Below are 21,181 nucleotides of genomic sequence, written 5' to 3' on the forward strand. Positions count from 1 at the left end.
CGGGGCCATCTCTTACTATTTATTGCTAATGAGAAGAGTGATTTTTCTCACTGTGTGCCACGCATCCTTATTTCTGCAGTTATCATCTTTTTTCCCCCTTTTAATTCTTCCTTAAATATTTGAGGATGTGAATTCAGCTTGACAGGCTGGAGCCTTATTCTCCACTGTCATCATAGTCCTGTCACAAGTAAATCTTGCATCACAAGATTTTTAAAAAAGGTCCTGATATGGGTCATTTTGAAAGATGAATGATAGAACTTAGGCCAAATCGAAGTCATTCTGTTTGGACCAGCGTTGGTGTTTTCACTTTGTATTTCTTTTTGACTCAACATCCGTTTTGATTTTTCTCAACTCTTAACTGAAAGAGAAGAGACCATTTTCCCCAGAACTCTTGTTTGTCCATCTTCATCTGTCTGTCTCCACCCTGCCACATGCACTCACGTGTGGACATAAATCCCTACTTTGGCTGATAGGAAATTATTGGAAGGCTACCCACACTTCCTTATTGATGTCAGGGGAAAAACCCCTTCATCTACCCTCTTAGGTTCAGTAGCTGGGAGCCTGCAAACTAAACTGACAAAAGACAGCCAAAAAAAAAAAAAGACCATTTCTTTCCTGGTGCAATGGATGTACACACAGAAGTGCTCTATGATGTGTAACTCAAAGGAACAGTTAGGGTTTGGAGCTTATACCTAAGTCATCCCTAACTTAGTCGGGGGGAAAGGAGTGGGGAGAAAAGGCCTCTGGGGAAGAACAAATAGGTTTCTTTGGGAAAGACAAATGGGTTTTTAGGAGAAAAACTGGGAGATAAGAAAGTTTGGAATAGTTTGTTTATGCAGGCAGGAGTGGCCTTTCTGTCTTCTTCAAGGCCATGAAACTCCTCCAAGAGGGGATTTATGGTAGGTTTATCCCTAGGATGAGAAACCCCCCCCCCAAAGAGGGGATTTATGGCGATCCTCATTTCTCAGAAATTTCTGCCTTTAGTCAGATAATGGAAACTCCAAGAAAGCTGCTTTCTGCATCTGTTGAATTGTAAACATCTTCCTCTTAAGATAGTCTTTGTGTGCACTCTGAGACTCTGAGTGGGTCCCCACGTTCACAGCAGGGAGGCAGTCCTTCCTGGTCCCTCCATCGTTCTCTGCCTTCCTGTACTGTTTCAAAGTGTGCTCCCAGTCAGCCCTGCAATCACGAGGGTGGACAGCAGGTATTCTTAACAACCATTCTGGACCCAGACAACCATTCTGTTTTTCACTTCCTGTATTCAGTAAATTACACGAGATATTCAACACTTTATTATGATATAAGCTTTGTGTTGGATGATTTTGCCCAGCCATAGGTTAATGTGAGTGTCCCGAGCACATTTAAGGTAGGCCAGGCTAAGCTATGATGGTCGGTAGGTTGGGTGTATTACATGCATTTCCGACTTACGGTATTTTCAACTTAAGGTGGGTTTATTGGGATGTAACCCCCATCGGAAGTCAAGGAAGATCTGCATACAGCTGTGTAAAGGAGCAGGTTGACACTGCTGATGTGGAAACTGACAAGGTCAGCCTTCCTTGGTGGTTCTTTCTCTCTCAATTTTGCTTAGTTTTCCAAAAATTAACACAAGTGCTCTCAGCCAGAGCTACCACTACATGCAGTTTTCCTGGAAAATAAATTATCGTTCAGGATTTCAACTTGAAAATTAGGGTGCACATCAAGGACATAGTTTAATAGGCCCAGCTATTTTGATGTATTCTCATTTCAGTGGACTCTTAAGTTTAGTGAGATGTGAAGTAAATAAAGACATATGATCTGTTGCCAACAGAGAAATTTATCATTATTTTGTACCAATGATAGTTTTAAAAACCGTATTGAAAGGTGACTCAAACTATTTCGAAGAGCTCACCTTTTCAGCCAGCATGGTTTACGTCATTATTGAAAAGGCATTTGGATGAGGGCTGTAGTACTTATTTTTAAAACAGGGGTCCATCCAACCTGCTTTCCAGAAGATCTGGTTTCTAGTTTTTCGTTGGTGACTTCGTGTGGTTTTTCTTGGGGAGGAGAAAGTTTTTTTTTCTCAAGAGTCATGAGCAACGAGTGACACTATCTAGATTCCAGAAGCATTCTGGAGGGGTGTTCAGTTACGTAGACCCCGGTGAGAATACGCCAACTGGGGGTCTTTATTTTGGGATCCTGTTTTAGCCTGGTCGCCACATACATTGCCCATGGCACTGGGCATTTCTTAAAAATATTTTTGTGAACTCGTAAGGAACAATGAAAACAAATGACAGAGAAACCACACACAACCTGCTTTGCTTTTAGAAAGTGAATGGTCCACTTTGGAATCCACTGTACAAAATAGATCTGAGTAAGTGTGTGGTCTCTCCATCACTTTTTCTTCTTTGTTTCTAGGTATAGAGGCAAAACATACAGGGCCGTGGCCAAGATTGTCCGAACATCTGACCAAGTAGCGGATTTCTGCCGCCGTGTTTGTGCCAAGCTCGAATGCTGTCCAAATTTGTTCAGTCCTGTGCTGGTTTCTGAAAACTGCCCGGAGAACTGCTCCATTCACACCAAAACCAAATACAGTAAGTGCAAATCTGAAAAGAACGTTGGTCTGTGGGCCTACCCGCAGACCATGTAGTCATGTAGTTGGTGGGCTGTTTTTTTGTTTATTTGTTTTTGTTTAAACACCTTTTACATAGTTTTTCCTAGGAATTGCTACGGGAGAATTCTTTAAGGTTTACTTAGTAGATACTTGTTTCTCTCCTAGAGTAAGGAAGGGGTTGGGGGGTGTCTCCAGCTCTGCTGGGACCACACTCCAGGATGAACTGCTTTGTGGTTCTCTCTAGGTGTCAGACACTAATGGATAAGTGTTTGTTCACACCCCAGAACCCCATGGCGTTTCTTGACAGTTTTATAAGTGCCATCTTTACGGACCAAATTCAAGCGGAAGGTACTGGAAATAGACAGCTTTAGTCCTGAAAGAAACCTACACTAGTTGGTCATTTTGCATATAAGGAATTTGAGGTGTGGAGGCTGAGTGACTTTCCTCTAAGGTACAGTGGTGTGGGGATGTGTGGACACGTGCTTCACTGCAGGGTGGGAAACAGCCACTGTCATCCAGGAGCTGTGCATTTGGTATTTTCCTTTGTATGCCTCCAGCCATAGATAAAGGTTCCTTTGGTGCATCTGGTCCTTTTATGGAATAATGGGAGTTCCATATGGAACAGTTGAGGCTTTGGCTAATGAGGAAGCATCTCAATGTTGATCATAATTGAAAACTGGACCCATAATAGGTTTTAGTCAGTTGATTATGCATTCAAATGATAAAATACATCAATCATGATTGAAAGTTGGTAAATAATTTTCTAACTACTGCTCTAGGTGGTAATACAGACATATAACTCTGTTATTGAATTCAGAAGTAATGAAAGTCTCCACTGAGAGAGAAAAGAATGAAGTGTATAGTTATGTAGTAGGTAAGGAACACTATTTGAAAAGACAGAAGGTGCCCCATTAATTTGGCCTGTGTGTTTGCCAGTTGGTCTTGGTCAGATCGAGAGATGGGGAAGTCCTTTGTGACCAGGACCCTCCAGTAGGTGTTCATTGTGCTTGTTGATTCTTCAAGATTCAGACTCGAGGGCAGCCGTCGGAGCATCTCCAGTGGGAGTGGTTGCCACCACTGTGTGCAGTATTGGGGGCAAGGAAGGGGAGCAGAGAGAAACTCCTGAAATAACTCTTAAGCTTGTTTGGCTCACCTTCTGTCTTAGTCTGCTCGGGCCGCCACAGCAAAGTCCCACAGACTGGGGGGGCTTAAACAACAGACATTCATTTCTCCCACTTTTGGAGGCTGGAAGTCCAGATCCGAGGTGTCAGCAGAGCTGGTTTCTTGTGGGGCCTCTCTCCTTGCCCTGCAGTCGGCCGCCTCCTCACTGTGTCCCCCCAGGGTCCTCCCTCTGTGCATCCCTGGTGTCTCTTCTTCATCTTGTCAGGGTATCGGTCCTGTTGGGTCAGGGCCTCACCCTTATGACCTCATTAACCGTAATCACCTCCCTAAAGGCCCATCTCCAGCTGCAGTCACATTGGGGGTTAGGGTTCTACATTTGAATTTGCAAGGGGTTGTGCAGGTGGCAGATGACACTTCTGTCCGTAACCTTGTAAACACGAGGGCACTGGGGACAGGTTTCCCCCCTGTGGAGCTGTTTTCTCAGAACTGTTTCCTGAGGTGTAAATGGGATGTGAAGTTTTGATGGTCTCAAATGAAGGAATGATCTCTCTCTCACTTTCCCCCTCCCTCTCCTTTCAGTTTTCCTTCTCTCCTCCCTCCGCCTTGCTCCTGCCTCTCTCCTCCCCCGTCCATGCATGCCCATGGGTGTAACCTTTTAATGAAGTTTTTAATCTCATCATCTCTCTCCCTGTAGCTTATTATTATGGGAAGAGAAAGAAGATCATTAAGCCCCCAATTGGAGAAAGCAGTGTTGAAAGCGGACACCCTAAACCGGCCAGACGCAGGAAACGACGAAAATCCATTTTTGTGCAGAAGAAACGGAGGTCCTCTGCCGTGGGCTTTGCCGCAGGCTCCGGGGAGGTATGTTCTGCTCGGAAGCTTCCCATATTCGATCGGGAAGCATGGCCCTGGCTTCACAGCCAAGGCCAGGTTGAAGCTTGATGCTAAATGGTGAGAATCGTGAACTGCCAGAACCCCCTCCTTATTTGTCGAACACAGACTTAACATTGCAGCGTCTCGGCTGGGAAGGGGCTGCAGGTGGGACCCTGGGTGGGACCATGGGATCCATCTTCCGAGGCCTCCTTGGACAAATCTCACCAGGAGGGTGGCAGCGGCACCTGGGCAGGAGGGGGTCTGGGGTGGAGTTGCGGGCCCCCTCCCCCGCCTTCCCGGAGGCCCCCTCCCCTGCCTTCCTGGAGGCCCCCTCCCCCGCCGCCTCAGTGCATCTTCCGTCCTCCTAGGAAAGTGAAGAGGAGGATGCGGACGCCCTGGACGATGACACCGGGAGTGAGGAGACCGGCTCCGAGCTCCGTGATGACCAGACGGACACGTCCTCGGCCGAGGTTCCCTCCGCCCGGCCCCGGAGGGCCGTGACCCTGAGGAGCGGCTCGGAGCCCGAGCGCCGGGCACCTGTGGAGAGGATGCGGAGGGGCCGGAGGGCCCAGGCCACCGCCAGCGCCGAGGGGGCCCCTGGGGGCCCGGCCCCCAGCCAGGAAGCAGCGGAGGTAAAGCTCAGGCCACTGGAGCTGGCCCGTCTGGTGTCCCTGGTGGGGCAGCACGGGACCTCACTTGGGGGACCGCTCCGGCTCTGTTGCTAAATCAGGGGCAGAAAGCTTGGTGATTCCACATCCCACGGAGCAGGACGGTGAACCTCAGGATGGGGTTCTGGGGGAAGTACCTCTTTTTCTGGAAGGTTTTAAAACCACAGGGATTCTTGTCAGGAGAACAGACAAAGTCCTCAAGGTCTCATTAAACACTAGGCTTTCCCTCCTTAGGAGACCTTGTGATGCTATAAAACGTGTAGTCGGGGTATCTGGTCTCCCCTGAGCCCACGTGTTACACGGTCAGCTGGAAGGTCGCTGGCACCAGCGTCACACACGTAAATGGGGGCATAACAGCCTCGCGCCTACACCGGCTCCTGCCCCGTCTCCTCCTCGACCAGAGATCCCACACTCAGCCCCAGAGCTCCTGAACTTGGGGGTCAACAGCGGCCATCACTGTGCCTTTTTTTTTAACCTCTAAAGATACACAAGTCTTTGGAGCAAAGTCATAACCCAGACGAGTTGCTCAGAGCATCCCTGGATACCGTCCGCCTCTGCACCTGTCCAGGTGCCTAGTGAGGAGTCCGCAAGTGGTCCAGAAAGCCTGGCTCCGGCCCTCAGGGTTCAGAGAGGGTCCCGCCCTCCGGGAAGTGATAAAACAGCCTCCTGCTTCCCTTCCCTCTGCAGGAGGTGAAGCAAGAGGAGGAGGAGAGGCTGGTCCTGGAGAGCAACCCCTTGGAGTGGTCGGTGACAGATGTGGTGAGGTTCATCAAGCTGACGGACTGTGCCCCCCTGGCCAAAATATTTCAGGAGCAGGTACGGGGTTCTGCTGTGCAGCAGCTGTTTTGGTTCTGAGCCTCTGGGTCTTCTGTGTCAGCTGGCTTCCTGGGGCTTGGCCACGGCAGGGGGTGGGGGGCTTCGTCGTCCCTGGGGGCAGGGGAGCAGGAGACCCGGGCTCCACGTGTGGTCCCACCTGCAGCTCCGTGGGGTCTCTTTGCCGTGCAGTGGAGACGGCAGCTCCGGCCTCTACTAGGGGTTCTCGGATGCCCCATGGTGAGGGCTGGGTCTTACGCAGCCTGGCCAGGCTGGAGGTCAGGGCTCCCAGCTCTGCCTTGGCAGGCGGGTGGGGTGTGCGTTGTCCCGTGGTGGAGCAGTTGTCGTCTGAAAGGCTTTTGTCTCCCCAGCTCCCCCTTTCCAGTAGAGAGAACAGGCTTCCGTTGGCCCTCTTTTCATTTGTGCCCGTTGGCATTTCTGGGCTGCCAGCTTGTGTAACGCTAAAGACATAAGAGGCTAACAAACAAAAGCTCAAAGAACTGGCTACCGTGTCAGATCTGGAGTCCCACTGTCCCTGGCTGGTCTGCCTTCTTTTCTCCACCTTCCAGAGTCTTCTTATGTTTGTCTTATTTATAACATTCAGGGCTTTTACTTCTCGAGAGAAAGAGGGAAAAGTCTACTTGATCTTCCCAGAGGCAGAAGCCCTCGGGCCATTGCGTTTTATTTAATGCTGCTTTTGTCACTGTTTTCTTACTTTCTTCACTTCTTTCTTTGTAAATTATTTTAAAGCCTACGGTATGTTAGGTACTATGCTAAATAATGGATAAATGGGAGAACTATTGATATAATTTATACCTTAAAAAATTTTAATCTAGCAGATGAAATGATGTGCCATAAGGAAGGAGGGTTTTTATTTATATTTTCCCTTAAGTTAGTATGAAAACAAATTCCCACTCTAAATATAATCCATCTTGCACACTTCTCACTGGCCTCACATAGAAGGTTCAAGTGGAAGCCTGTGACTTGCTCTACTATGTTTGCTCAATTTGTTGACATTTCTTGCATTGTTTCACAGTGTAAATATCTTTCACAACCTTGCATTTCACTAAAGTACTGTTTTCCGTGTCATAAATTAAAGATATGTCCATCTAGCTTTTTTTTAGATTATACAAACCAATAGTCTAGAAAGAGGGTAATTCAAGCATTAAATCATTAAGAAAACAAGAAAGGCCTCTGATTTCCCCTGTACCCAGTGAATTTCTCAGATTTTCTCCCAAGGCCACCAAAATGCAGTAATGAATTGTAAAAAGCAAATTAATGTGGTTCCCAGCTCCTCCCAGGAGAGGGTAGCTCTCAGTGTTCCAGGGTTTCCACTGATGGACCATTAGCGTCTTCTGTAGACACCCAGTAAGTGCACCGAATGAGTGAATGGTGGCTGGAAGGCCAGGCCACCTCCTCGCTGTCTGACACCAGCTGCACTTCCTCTCTGGGCGACACTTAAAAGCAGACAAAAAGAAAAAGGTTCCTTGTCCGTAAAGAACGTGGTAATGAGCATGTCCCTTCATTTAAACACACAAACAGGAAAGAAAGAGAATTGTGAGAAATGTGAGGACTTACATGATTTGGGGCTTGTTGAGAAACTGCATCTCGGTCTTGAAAACAAGAACAAAGCAGAAGGTTGAAATCCTGCTTAAAGCATTGCCCAATGCAGCATTTTTCCGGTCTGGTATTTATTACTAGCAGCACCGCGAAAACAGCATCGCATTTGAATACGTGACGAGTGCTGATGACACAGATTTTACACGTGTTCCAGCCGGTCGTATGTTCATTCAGTCTGCACCCACTGTCTGGTACAGACCTTGGAATATCCACGAGGCAGATACAGAAGGTATCGGTCTGTGTTAGTCTAAGGTCTTGTTTTGAGACTCACGTGCCACTTTGAACTGACAAATGTTTTCCAGTTGGGCCTCTCGTGGGACAAAGAACAGAGGCTATTTGTGCTGTGAAGGGCAGACAAGCTCAGTGTTGATTCCTTTCCTAAATATCTGGTAATAAGCAAGAAGGTGAAAACAAAGCTGATTTGTGAAAAAGGCTAAAATACTACTTATACTGAATCATCCTTAATTGGACTTTAATCCCTGTTTATAACAACATCTCGGGAAGTTTCGTGCCTTCCCAAGCCAAGGCATCTAAGAAGGAAACGTTCCCGACACTCGGCCACTTCTAGGATCAACAAGGGGCATCTGCTCACATCACCTAAAAACTTGGCCCTACATACCTACTTATTTCTTTTATAGAGAGAAAAATAGGTAGAATTTAATTGATTATAGCCTTATTTCTATTTAAAGTTCTATGTTAGACCGTTTCATCTGTCACAGTAAAAGGCTGTTCCCGGCGGGGCTACCTGAAGTCCGTGGGCACCTGAGCGTGTTTTTTGTTCAACCAGACCTTTAATTACTAATTTGTTCTATCACCTTTGAGCCCAAACACCACAGCTCTGATTTGATGGGGCCTCCAGTGGGTCACTCCAGGCGTCGTATGAGTTTTTAGATGAATGGGGAGGAGCTGGGGGTTTATCCACCAGCATGTGAGAGAAATCACAGCGCGTGGAGTCACAGCTACGCGCCTTCACTCCCTGGATTCCGAGTCGTAAATTCAGAGACTACCGTAATCACCAGGAGCATTTACAAAAATTATAAACTTGCCGTTACCAGAATATATGCTTTTTAACTCTGAAATGTTATAGTAACTGCTTAAAAAATCTATACTCTATAATTTCATGCTGCAAATATGTACATTATACAGGGAAACTCCACACGTCTATAAAAATCAGGAAAGTCTTAAATAAAATTTTGCCTATTCATTCACCTTTTGTGAATCATAGCCATGTAATAAGCAAACTACCCAAATTAGTGGTTTACTTTTAATAAAGAAATTCCAGGATAGTTTCAGGTGTAATCCACATTTAGACTAATTCCCTCCTCTTTCTACTTCTGTAAGCCCTGAATATCCCCTCTAAGGAACCACCAACTCCTAAACTGACCTCTGTATCAAAATAAATGTGATTTTCCCATGTACTAAGTATAACTTTCATGTTTTGTATTTTATCTTATTTCATTTCTTAAAAATGAGTAGTCCATTTATGGTAATTCTGTATTTAACATAAGTGATTTGCCAGCCATTCTGAATTATACGGGAGCATATTTCTAAAAATTAAATCAACTGTGAGGTCTGTAACTACATGATCAATGAAAAAAATAACTTCTTTGGAACCAGAACAAAAGCTACGATGAGAGGGATTCTAAGGTGGGTTCCCCCCGCCCCCTCAATTTTTCACTCCTTTCAGTGGTGACTTGCATGATTTCACTCCAGTAGCTGGAATTTAGCTCATTATTTCTCACAACTCATTTGCTAAGATAATTCTACAGAACTCAAACTACAGTTTGCTGGTCCTTCTATAACTTGCACACCTTTATAGATTAAAAAAAAAAAAAACCTAATGATGTGATCAGCAGGTGGAATTTTCTTGCTAATTTTGTTTAACTCTCCCTTTAAATACACCATTCTTATTTCTAAACCACATTTTTAGATTGCCAGCCTGGCATCTGACAGACAAATACCTCTCTGCCTTTGTAAAAATGCTGAGTACCCCTGAGCTGTATCCATTTTTGCATTCTCATCCAAAGTTTCCAAAACAGAGGGCTGAAATATATCCATCGTAATAAAGGGCAGATAAGTTCTCCATGCCGGGAACCCCAGTTCTAGGAAATTTGAGGAAGCTGACAGACGCCCCAGCCTGTGTTCTCCCTGCCTTAAATGCCATTTCCAAATCTCCCATCGCTCTTCCAAGGATCAGCCGTCATCCGAGCACCTACATGTGTGCTGGCGTGGTGCTGGGCACCGTGGGCGTGGAATGGGAGGTCACGACCTTCTCATGCTCAGGTTTCTCCAAGTCAGAGGAGGTGGATCATTGAGAAAGCCCTTGATTTCCTGTTAGCCGATGATGTGTAAGATCTCTCCTCATCTCAACAAGAATTTACAGATAACCTATGTGCAAGGCACTCTATTAAAAGCTGCCTGAAGACAAAGGTGGGTAAGCTGCTTGCAATTCTAAATGCTTCCGATCGACTGGGGACCACGGACACATCAGCAGCTGGCAGCAGCGCATAAGAGACTGAAACAGTGTTATCGTCGGTGCAGGAGAGGATGCAGCTGTAGGCAGAGAAATCTGGGAAGATATAGCCTAGAATCGGGCCGTAGAAGGTGATGCCGACTGCGGGAGTGAGGCCGGGTCAGCTGAGCCAGAGCACACACGAGGGGTCTTTGCAGGACGGTGAGGGAGGTGGGCTTACAGCTGAGGTCCCCGGAGCAGCTGCTGGCTGCGAGGTTGGAAAGCAGGGCCGTGGTCCACGTGGCTGATAGTCAGTCATGCTACCTGTCCAAACAACATGTTTTCCCAAAAAGTGTCCCGGGAAAGAGCCCAGATTCTTTATCCAACTTTGTAAAAGTAATTTGGCAGTTTTAGCACTTAATCTTGAGGCCCCACTTTATCTCAGGCATATTTTACGATGCCTCATCATTTCGGGAATCCTTGCATGTCTGTTGTGCGCTTCTGAACGCTGCCCCAGACACTTGCAAACGCATCTTGTGTTTCTCGAAGTCACTCTTCGGATTAGCATGGAATTTGATAGCAGCGGCCACCCTGGTGCTGACTGCACAATTAATTATAGGACCGCGGGACCAAGCACATTTGTCCCAACAGGCAGGAGGTCAGAGTTCGAGGAGTCATTTATGGAAGTGGATCAGACTCCGTGTGTATGTAAACCGGCGTGTCTTCATGGTTGATTTAAGGTGCTGTGGATCCCCCAGGGTCAACACTTGGGCCGTATGGGAAGGAATCCATGGTCCTCAAAGCTCCGTAAACACTGCGTTTACTCCCACTCTCTGCCCTGGAAAAGACAAACTGAAGGACCATCTTCGAGTTTCTATTTGGGGATTTGGAGACCCCTCACCACTGGATGTGAGGTTTTATTTTGAGGCTATCTGCGGCTTAGTCAGTCCACTGTCATCGTCCTCATTTCTTCCCATAAGAGAGTAGGGAGTGCTTGGGAGCTGAGGACTTGACTTAAAGGAGCTACTCTTGGTCCCTGTCAGCCTGCTTGAGGCACCTCGCAGGAAGCACTAGGGGGGGTGCATTCTGGTACATTCCAGCTCACCCGACAGACGGCACAGCTCTCCCTGCAGGAGTCTCGTGACACTGCTCGTGGTGTCTGTACTATAGACTGAATGTCTATGTCCCCCCCAAAACCCATATGTAGAAATCCTAACCCCCAGTGTGATGGTATTTGGAGGTGAGTCGTTTCGGAGGTCATGAGGGTGAGGCCGTCACGATGGGATCAGTGTCCTTATAAAAGAGACCTCAGACAGCTTCCTCCCTGCTGTGAGGACACAGTGAGAAGTCTATGAACCTGGAAGCAGGTCCTCACCAGACACCCCACTGAATCTACTTGATCTTAGACTTGCAGCCTCCAGAACTGTGAGAAATCCATGTTGGTTGTTTATAAGCTACCATCCCATGGTGTTCTTTTATAGCAGCCGGAACAGACTAAGGTAGCCCAAGAATGCCCTATTCTTTCTTCTCCACTTCTGTTCACCTTCCAAATTCTCTCTTACCCTTTCCTTTATTTAAAAAAACTTTTATTGAGGTACAGTTGATGCACAATATTGTATAAGTTTCAGGTGTACAACTAGTGATTCACAATTTTTAAAGGTTATTTTGCATTTATAGTTATTTCAAAATATTGGCTATTTTGGAGCTCTTAATCCCCACCCCTATCTTGCTCCTCCACCTCCTTCTCTCCATCTTTTACCCTTTTCTTTTACCCTTCTGTTGACTTTTAAGTTTACCGAGGCCAATTCTTCCCATTTATTTATTCAGCAAATGTTTAATGAGCACCTATTATGTGCCCGGCAGGCATTTTTCTAGGTGCTGAGGATAGAGCAGGGGAAAACAAAACCCCATGCCCACATTGATGTGCCTTATCGCAAGGCAGTTCAACGTGAGGCCACCCTGGCTCCCCCAGCCGGGGCGAGTGTCCCAGGGCCCATCTCTGGCTCTGGGTATCTTTCCAAATTTGCCGTTGGTAGCTACTTGCGCAGGTGTTTCTGCTCCCCGGCTGCAGAAGGAGGAAGCCAAGTCTCACTCATTTTGTATCTCCCACATCTCCTTTGGGGTCTGACATATGAATAATTTAATAAATATTTGGCAAAGACATGAGAACAGCTTTAAAAGGCTTATAACACCTCCCCCAAAATTAAGATCCATGAATTTAGGAGGGCACTCCTTCTCTTTCCTTGGCTGTGGTGTGTCAGGAAAGTGTAGAAACTTTCACTTCAGAAAGAAAACCAGTGAGAAATACTGATTCACATCAGAGATGTAGATGCACTGAAATGCTTTTATTGAGAACTAGTCTGTGCATACAGAAGAGTATATGTACTGTTTGTACATATGGGGCCTATTAATAAAAGGGACACCCATGAAAGCCACCAACCCAAGGAAGAATCAGGAACTTTGCAACATGGCTGCATCTACCAAGGCCATCCTCCCTCTCACACTCCCCTTTATTTCCACTGGCAGTTAATACTATTCTGAATTTTATGTTTATTGTGCTCTTGTTTGATTTCCAAAATGTTTCCCAGAGTAGCATACGAATGTACCTTTCTACTCGTCATGTAGAGGCTTCTGTGTCAACACTTAATATTGTCAGTCTTCTTAACTTTTGTGGGTATAGAATTATATTGTAGTGTGGGCTTAATTTGCACTTCCCTGATTCCTGGTAAGGTTAAGCATCTTTTCTTAAATTTTTCACCATTTTTGTTTCATCTGTGAAATACCTACTCACGGTTTTTGCCTAATTTTTAAAAATAGTTTATCTTCTTTTTATTGATTTGTAGTAGCTCCTTCTGTATTCTGGATACTGCTGCCATCCTTTGTCAGTTGTCTACGTAGCAGGCTTTTTCCCTCTGGTCTGTGGTTGGTTTATCTGCTTTACAGTAAACTTTAATGCATCCGACGGGAACCATCCGAGTTCTGGCCGACACGCTCTCTCAGCGGACTCAGTTTGCCACCTCCTTATAAAGGTCCTTGCCTTCAGCCTCTCATCCCTTCCCCACCCTGCCGCCTAATTCATTCTGATACCCTGTGGCCAATATTAGGTTGCAGACACACCTGATAAAGTCACTTAATCTGCTTAACGTCCTTCGGTGACTTCTTATCACACATCTCCAGAATAAGTCCCCAGTTCCTGTCTGGGCCCATCTCAATTCTGCCTTCAGTGTCTCCCCGCGCTCCTTGAACTCCATGCACTGATGAACCACTTGTGTTCCCTGAGTCCATCCTCGCCTTAATACTTCCCACTGGTCCCCTAGGTCTGAGTACCTCATCGTCTAATCTCTGCAGCCTTCCTTGACTCCTGTAAGATCGGCTCCGTAACCTGGCCTGATGGGGCCCGTAGCACTACGTCCATACATTAAGTTCCCTATATCATAGGGGTCTTCTTATTTGTCTACCTTCCTTAAGATTCCTGGCGTCTCCAGGGCAGGAGTCTTTGTTTTGTTCAGAGTGATGCACCCAGAGGCCTTCAGAGTGCCTGGCACCTAGTAGGTGCTCAATAAATGCCCGTTGAGTGATTAAATCAGTGACATCCTGCACTCAATGTGGTGCATGCATATGGCAGCCACCTTCACTGAAACTGACTGTGGAGGGTTATACAAATATTTTAGGGCTGATTTTCAATTGTAATTAATCTGTGTGTCCAAGGGTAGCCATCACAACCTGGTGCAGATGTGAAGAGCTGAGCTACAATATTACCCCCAAAGTTTAATTTCAGAAAACCATGATCGTAGTTCCACCGCTGTCTCTCACCAGCTATGTGATCTTAATTAGATCAGCCAGTGTTGCTGGCCTGCACTCTCCAGGTCTAGTTTTGATAGAATATATGTGGATTTGGCTCTGAAAGTGGACTCAGCTAACAGGCCCCAGGCCATGGGGTACCATTATTTGCTTCGTGGTCTTATAGGTAGCATGTGAAAAGAATGTAAAATAACGTGTAAAGGCACATGTAAAGGGAAAAAAGATATAGCATCAGAAATTCATTGACAGTTTTATGAGTTTGTCTCCTACTTTCAGGGTGTACTCAAGGCTGCTCTGCTCCCTTTGTGGTTTGACGAGGTCAAGTTTGAGTCTTGGTTGAGACATGGCTTATAGTCGCACACATCACAGCCAGTGCTTGTCCGTAATTTAACAATAATAAATGGCATTTGCATTGATGCTTTTTAAGTTCTTTATTGCTTCCATACGTCTTAGGGGATAACAGTGCATCAAGGTGGCTTTCAAAACCGATCAAATGATAAATGTTGCTTATCCTTAACATTAGTCTTCGAAGGCAAGGCTAACAGTTATACCCATTTGGGGTTTTTTTGCTTTAGTTGCTTTCAAGACAGCTAGATAAACAGTTAGTTTAAGAAAAAAAGCTGCCTATGTGAACCTCACCGACACGTGGTCCCTGAGATGCGTGCCTGCATCGGTGGTGTGGCTGCTGCGCCTGTGTGGCTCATGGCGGCCCTGGGGCCCTGCTGCTCCGTGCGGCGGAGAGTCTGCTGTGTGTGCCGACTTCAGTGTCTGCTCCTGTTCCACCACGACCTTTATCGTTACCTCGGGCCTGTAGGCTCTTGGGCCCTCGTTTATTTCCTCCAGAACATGAAGCCTGGGTGAACAGGAAGAGGGGTTGTCTTGACACTCAGTAACCCAATCAAACGATGTCTAGATAAATAAACCCGATTCTTAACAGGAAGCGAGCTGGTAAAGAGGCAAAGCCCACTGGGGTGATCGTAAAGCCTTGGGCTGAGCCTTTGTGCCCTTTCTTTCTACGGTGAATGCAATTTCACAGTGATTGAGTGAACATCTCCATTGTGGGGACCCCTGGGTATGGATGCAGAAGGGCTAAGTAAGATAGCACAGGGAGTAGACCTCAGACTCCTCATTCTGGGTGACACAGGTTGTAAATGTGGGGGGGGGTGCTGTGTGTGCACGGGCACACACACACGTGTCCAAGTACATGTGTTCTCCTCTGTGGAAGATCGGGCTGTGGCATCTTCTCACCCCTTCTGATGGTAAACTGTCAGGGCTTGGCAGGGAAGAGAGAACGTTTCTCTTGTTCCTGGAGAGCCCTTTCCAGGGCTCAGATAGTCACAGCAGAGCGGAGGGAGGACACCAAAAGCCCAGGAAGGACTGGATCTGGGGGCCTGGGGCTTAACCAGCAAGAGGCGATGGGCTTAGGGAGAGCCCAGCCCAGCTTTTCATCCCCTCCAGCCCAGGCTGGTGAATTTCACAGCAGCCAGTGTTATCTTAGCAGAAAGATTTTATTAGCCAAGAGATCAGGCAGCCGTCAAGCCAAGTCGCCATCTCGGCCCGTGCTCTGCAGGCTCAGAGGGAACGAGAGCCGCCCCCATGCCCCGGGCCTGGGGTGAAGACGGCTGTGGCTCATGTGTTCCCCACCCCCACCCCCATGCACCCTGTCCCGCCTGGGTTCTAACCCGGCTTTGTCTCCTGGCAGGATATTGACGGCCAAGCGCTCCTGTTGCTGACCCTCCCCACGGTACAGGAGTGCCTGGAGCTGAAGCTGGGGCCCGCCATCAAGCTGTGCCACCAGATCGAGAGGGTCAAGGTGGCTTTCTACGCCCAGTACGCCAACTGACCCCGCCCGCCCCGCCCGCCGTCCCGGTGATGCAGTGTCTCGTGTCTCGAAGGGTTTCCAGGACTGGACCTTCCGTTTTCCCGGGATGCGTGAGGTGGTGCACATGCTGTGTCCCCACAAGGCGAGAAGCACGAGGGCCTCCTCCGCCCACCAGCCTGCTCGAGGTTTCCATGTTTCCAAAGCACCCCGGGCCCCGCAGCAGTGGCTCCCGGAGGGTGTGAATTTAAGCTCGTACCCTGCAGATGTGGACATGCATCTCTGCAGACCACGCCCCCGCCTTTCTCCCACCCCAAACCAGGCAGCTTCCTCGGAACAAGGTTTCCTAAAGCAAGGCCCACACTTCTTTGAAAACTAAGGCACAGGTGATGTCTTTTAGGTTGTGACCCAGGAGGAGGCCTTGCAGATGGCTTTAGTGTGACTGTTTCCAGGCAGGTCCATAGATGCTTCTTTCAGGTCGACACGCGTGTAGCTGTCGCTGCAGTTTGATCTGGTGGTGACTCATTTCTCACGCACAGCTCTAGGCGATGTTTCAGGATGGCAGTTAGCAAAGGAGGGACTCCGCCTGTCGGAGGAGACTTCAGAAAGTCTGGGCAGAGAAGGAAGGCCGAGTGTCATGACAGGGAGATGGGCATCCAGGAAGTCTGCAGGGAGGAGGCATGCTTGCAGCCTTGTACGGAACCTCTGAGATCTCCGACATGCTTATTTAACTGTCACCAGGTCAGGGAGGGTCTCCTCTAGTTTCTTGGGGCATCTTGAATTGTGTATTGAAGGCAGAGCTTCATTCCAGAGAGCAAGAGCGGGGAAAAGACCTGAGGGAAGCTGTTGGTCCAACAGCTCCTTGCCTTAGAGGGACACTACACTGGGTCTCCCGAGGAGGGTCCCTCCAAGCTCTGCCCTGCTCAGTCACCCCTGCCCCGGCACACGCATCTCCCACAGGGTGATGAGGGGCCCTGGCCCTGGAGGCAGCCCCACGTTCTCCTGGCTCGGCCATTGACTGACCCCGTCATCTGGGCTGACTTTGAATCACCCTGGACCTCCTTCCGGTAAAGTAACAGGTTTGAACTCTTACGCATGTGGCACTGACACATGTGCCCTTGTTCCCATCCTGCTCCTGCTGTCAGGGAAGAGTCCACATTGGCCAAAGCGAGAAAAAGAGAGTGTGTAATTCCTGCAGCTGACTCTGGCTCTGGTTTGCTTAGGACATTCCTTGGCTGTTTTCATTAAGTGGGTCCAGTCATTTGTAGAGAGATCTGTGGCTCCGGGGACCAGCTGGTCTTTTGTACCAGGTGCTTCGTCTGTGTGCACCCTGGACGGATCCAATATATTCTTTGGAGCCCAAACGGACCACTGTATTCTGTGCTGGTCATTGCCCAAATGCCTTTTTAAACTTATGTGAGGAAGCTCAGGCCCCACGTTGCCCAGGAAAAGTGGGTGCTGCACACCCTTCTCTTCCTTTATGAGCATAATTACCTTGAACTCTTCTCTTTGACGCGAGTGTCAGCAATTCCAGGAATAGCATCCTGGGTTGGCTGACGAGCTGATCATATTCTTGCCACATATGAGGGCTGGTTATCTGTCAGATTTTGAGAGACTCCATCACTAAGGCTAACCTTTGTCAACATTCTGTCACCGTTACAGATGAAAAGAGAAAACATGTATTTAGTGGTCGAGACTGTCGTCCCCCCTGTAGCTGATCCTAAGTCAAGTTTAAACGTTTGGCACTGGACTTGCCGGTTGCCTCTGCTGGGAGGCCCAGTGCCCGGCCTGTGCAGACGGGCAGCGTCGGTGAGGATCCCAGCCTGGCCTGCGGTCCCATTTCTCTCTTTGGTTCCCCACCGCTGCCTCCTCAGCCACGTGCTTCTGGCCTTAAACGCTCAGTCCCATGGAGCTGAACTCTGTCAACCAGTTGGAAAGGGCATCCTTTTCATGGTTTGGGGCATTTTCCTGTCGCTGACACGTTTGTGATCCTTCACTGTGGCCTTTTTGAGCTGAGTTCTTCCCGTTGCACGTGGGACGGGAATGAAGGGATGGGAGGGCTGCAGCCTCCTTTCAGAATGAATGGCACCTTCTCGTGCCCGTTCCAGGAATGGCCCAGAGGGGAGGGTGCTGCGTGGGAATAAGTGGATCTCCGGGGGGTAGGGGGAGTCCCTGGGGCCCACCCAGAGGAACTGGAGGCCTCCCGCCCGGCAGCCAGGGGGAGACGCGGCCACCATTGCTGGGGAAGCATCCTCTTCCCGAGGAGCCAGATGCCCAGAACTCTCCTTATTCTTGGCCTCTTTGTGGGATCCGCCCTGTCAACCACCTGCGCTCTGTGTGTGCCTGGCGGGGAGACTGCTGCGGCCGAGGCAGAGGAGGCCCGGCTCTGGGGCAAGCGTCCTAAAGGCTGTCTGCATGCCATCTCCCTGCCCTGCTGCGAGCCAGGAAACATTTTAGGGGCAAGAAGATGCTTTTGCTCTGAGTGTTGCCAACGTTGCCCTCCAATTCAGATTCTTTGGGGACTTCTGTGATGGGGGTCTGTGCTTCTTCACATCAGCAGGACTTGGGCTGCAGAAGTGTCAGGTGGTGTTCATTTCTCTGTAGGATTCCCCTCTCACCAGCTTCTGCCTTAGAGAAAGGGCCAGTTTTCAAGGAACGTTTTACAGCGTTGTTACTCGGTCTTCGTCCCTCATGGCGGGAAGAGTTGCTCTCACACCTGTAGCCCCCAATGCACCCCAGCCCCTAAGATAAACGTTTCTTGGTTGAAACACTCCAGCTGGCAATGCCCCCTCCCCTCTTCATCCCCAGATGCTCCCGTCTCCCCGCTGTCTCTCTGACAGCACTTTGGGGTCAGAGGCCTCTCCTCTGTGTACCTGCGTCCGGCATACACCGGGTTGCTCATTACCTCTGGGAACGGCCCAAGAACTGTGTTCCCCTTCCCGGCCAAGCAGACCCTGCAGTCTTTATGTACAGCGTGTATCACTTGAAAAGCAGAAATGCCACCTCATCTCTAAGGCTGAGAGTCCATCACTGAGTCCCGCCCTAAAACTAATGGAGCTTGTATTGACCTCTGACCTCTTGACTGCTTTTGTCCTGTGTTAGGAAAATATCCTGTCCACAAAAACATAAACGTAGAAAGGCCGCCATTCCGGAAGAACTTCTTCGCTTTAAAAAGAAAAATAGCAACAGCAAAAACCCAGTTTCCTTCACCACAGTGTTGCATAGCATGGAGAAATCCATCACTTTTAAAATTAGGTTCATTTGATCAAAGTTTGACTCAGAGTGCTTGAGCTGTACAGCTATTAGGTTGCTTTGCCTTATTTGATCATATTTGAAAGGTGATTTCTTGTGTTTGCTTTGATTTGTTCCTCAATAAATTAAAATGACTCAGGCCTTTCACACTTTTACCCCACACTGAAGTCTCTGGAAGGTTGATTTTGATCAGCCTTTGAAGATTGGTCTCAGTTTCCTTAATTTGTGTCACAGAATCTTGAGTGTTGTTATCAGGCAAGTTCTGAGATTTGCCTTTTATCTTAAACCAAACGCCCCTTTCTAAGGGCTGTTCTCCCTTCGTTTTGGAAGAGTTAGGGGTTTCATACTTCTTTTGTCGAACGCCCGTTTGTATTTATTTCTGTAGATAGAACTATAAAAACAGTAGTGTTAATAAGTCTTTGTGGTTTGAGCATCATTGTTGCTTTTTTGGTTAAGATGGTGAATCTAGGCTCCAAGTCCTACACTATTCTATCTTTAGAAAGCTGTGGCCAAGCGTGCAATTATTTGAAGGGAAAAATAGTAAATTTTAAGGTATCTGTAGTTTTTAAGGAAAAAGTAATCGTTGGGGAGACATACATACTGCCCGTGTCTCTCTGGTGCAGTAACTAAATAGCAAGGGAGGCTCTATTGGCAATGATTACACTGTAATGATTCCTTTTTTCCTTCACTTGTTTTTTTCTGTTAAAGAGTTTTCTGGAAATTGCTTTACTCACTTCAACTTAGTTGAGTTTTTACATTGGGCGACTCTCATAGCTTTTACCACTAGAGTTGATTTATACGTATCCCAAACACAATGTGCTATCCCAACTGTGCTATTTTTGACCCACTTAAGTCACCTAAAAATTCTAAGTGTTGACACATGATGCTGCCTTGGGTTTTGGTTAAGAAAAGAATCTCTGGTTTAGATGATCGGTAATATTACAGTTTCCTGAGCGGCAGACTTTCCATTTTCTTGGTTTTGTTTAAAAAAGGCCAGGATACGGTACCAGGGAGTCCCGGTAGGTCAAGACCTACATCACCAGGCAGAGTGGGTACTTCATGTGGACCGAAGAGATGTGTTGAAGAAAAAGTAAAGTTCTAAGAAGCATTTGCTGAAAATCACTTTACAATGGGCAATCGGAGACAAAAGTTTTTAAATGACAGAAAAAAAAATCATCTCATTTGTTGTTCAAAATGGGAGCCAGCATGATATCTAGAAGCATAAACTACCCCTAGTTGTGAACGTCAAAGCCCTTTTACTGCTTTGCATTCCAGTTTGAATAGTTTGTATTGGAATTTGATTCATATCTTGTGTATGTTTTGGTGCATAAAAGGGAAAAGTTGGTGTTTTTACTTTCGATATTTGCAGGACAAAGGGCATGTCGTGGTTTGCTGTAAGATTGTATTCTGTATATATGTTTTCATGTAAATAAATGAAAATCTATATCAGAGTTATATTTTAATTTTTATTCTAAATGAAAAACCCTTTTTACTTGAAAAAAATTGTAAGCCACGTTGTTAATAAAGTGAGAATAAATTCTATGGTGGTGTTTGTGTCTTTATGTGGGAAGTTATTAAATATTGTTTTTAAGGTTTGCATTAAGATTATTTTTTTTTCTCACCATGCACTGAAGCAAATGTTTTTTTTTTTGTTTTTTTTTTTGTTTTTTTTTTATGGTTTATAGGGTTTTAATAACCATGGCTCTCAAAATCCTACGTTACCTTTCAAGGTCACCTGCTAGCTCTGGATCCTTTTACTCAGGAACTTGGGTTTATTCTTTTTATTAAAACATTACTGTACATCCTCACGATCGCCTCTAGCCTTCCCATTTTCCATTACTTTAGTTATTTTATGATTACCTGGTGCATTAGTAGAAACACTCCTTTATGTCTATGAGAACGATAAGTAAACAGCCATATTTACATTTTTCATTGCCCCTGAAGTGTCACAAATAGGTCTTCGGCATCCAAGTTGGAAGAGGAAGAGATATCTTGGCACCCATCCTGTGGTCTCTGTCGCCAGATTAGGATGCTCCTTTCCCCTCCCCCACTGCTGCTTCTGGTAGCATCACCAAGGGACAGATAAGGTGAGGGGAATAAGGGGCATTTAGGGAAGGGAGGTGGGGGAGTGCTGAGCAATTCTTCCTCCCAACCACAGACAATCTCCAGCA

General features: G+C 47.1%; 1 protein-coding gene across 6 annotated transcripts in view; it reads left to right on the top strand.

Moving 5' to 3' along the window:
* The window catches only part of SFMBT2 (Scm like with four mbt domains 2), a 222,258-nt gene extending 201,744 nt beyond the window's left edge, over positions 1-20,514 (top strand). For all 6 annotated transcript variants that reach the window (XM_061179566.1, XM_061179563.1, XM_061179568.1 and 3 more), the window contains 5 exons: positions 2,395-2,570; positions 4,407-4,573; positions 4,954-5,217; positions 5,941-6,069; positions 15,642-20,514. In XM_061179566.1, the coding sequence (XP_061035549.1) occupies positions 2,395-2,570; positions 4,407-4,573; positions 4,954-5,217; positions 5,941-6,069; positions 15,642-15,782 (877 nt within the window). In that variant the 3' untranslated portion in view covers positions 15,783-20,514. The remainder of the gene's footprint in view (positions 1-2,394; positions 2,571-4,406; positions 4,574-4,953; positions 5,218-5,940; positions 6,070-15,641) is intronic.
* Positions 20,515-21,181: the final 667 nt, after the last annotated feature.

This window comes from Eubalaena glacialis, chromosome 2, assembly GCF_028564815.1.
Source record: "Eubalaena glacialis isolate mEubGla1 chromosome 2, mEubGla1.1.hap2.+ XY, whole genome shotgun sequence".
Classification (NCBI taxonomy): domain Eukaryota; kingdom Metazoa; phylum Chordata; class Mammalia; order Artiodactyla; family Balaenidae; genus Eubalaena; species Eubalaena glacialis.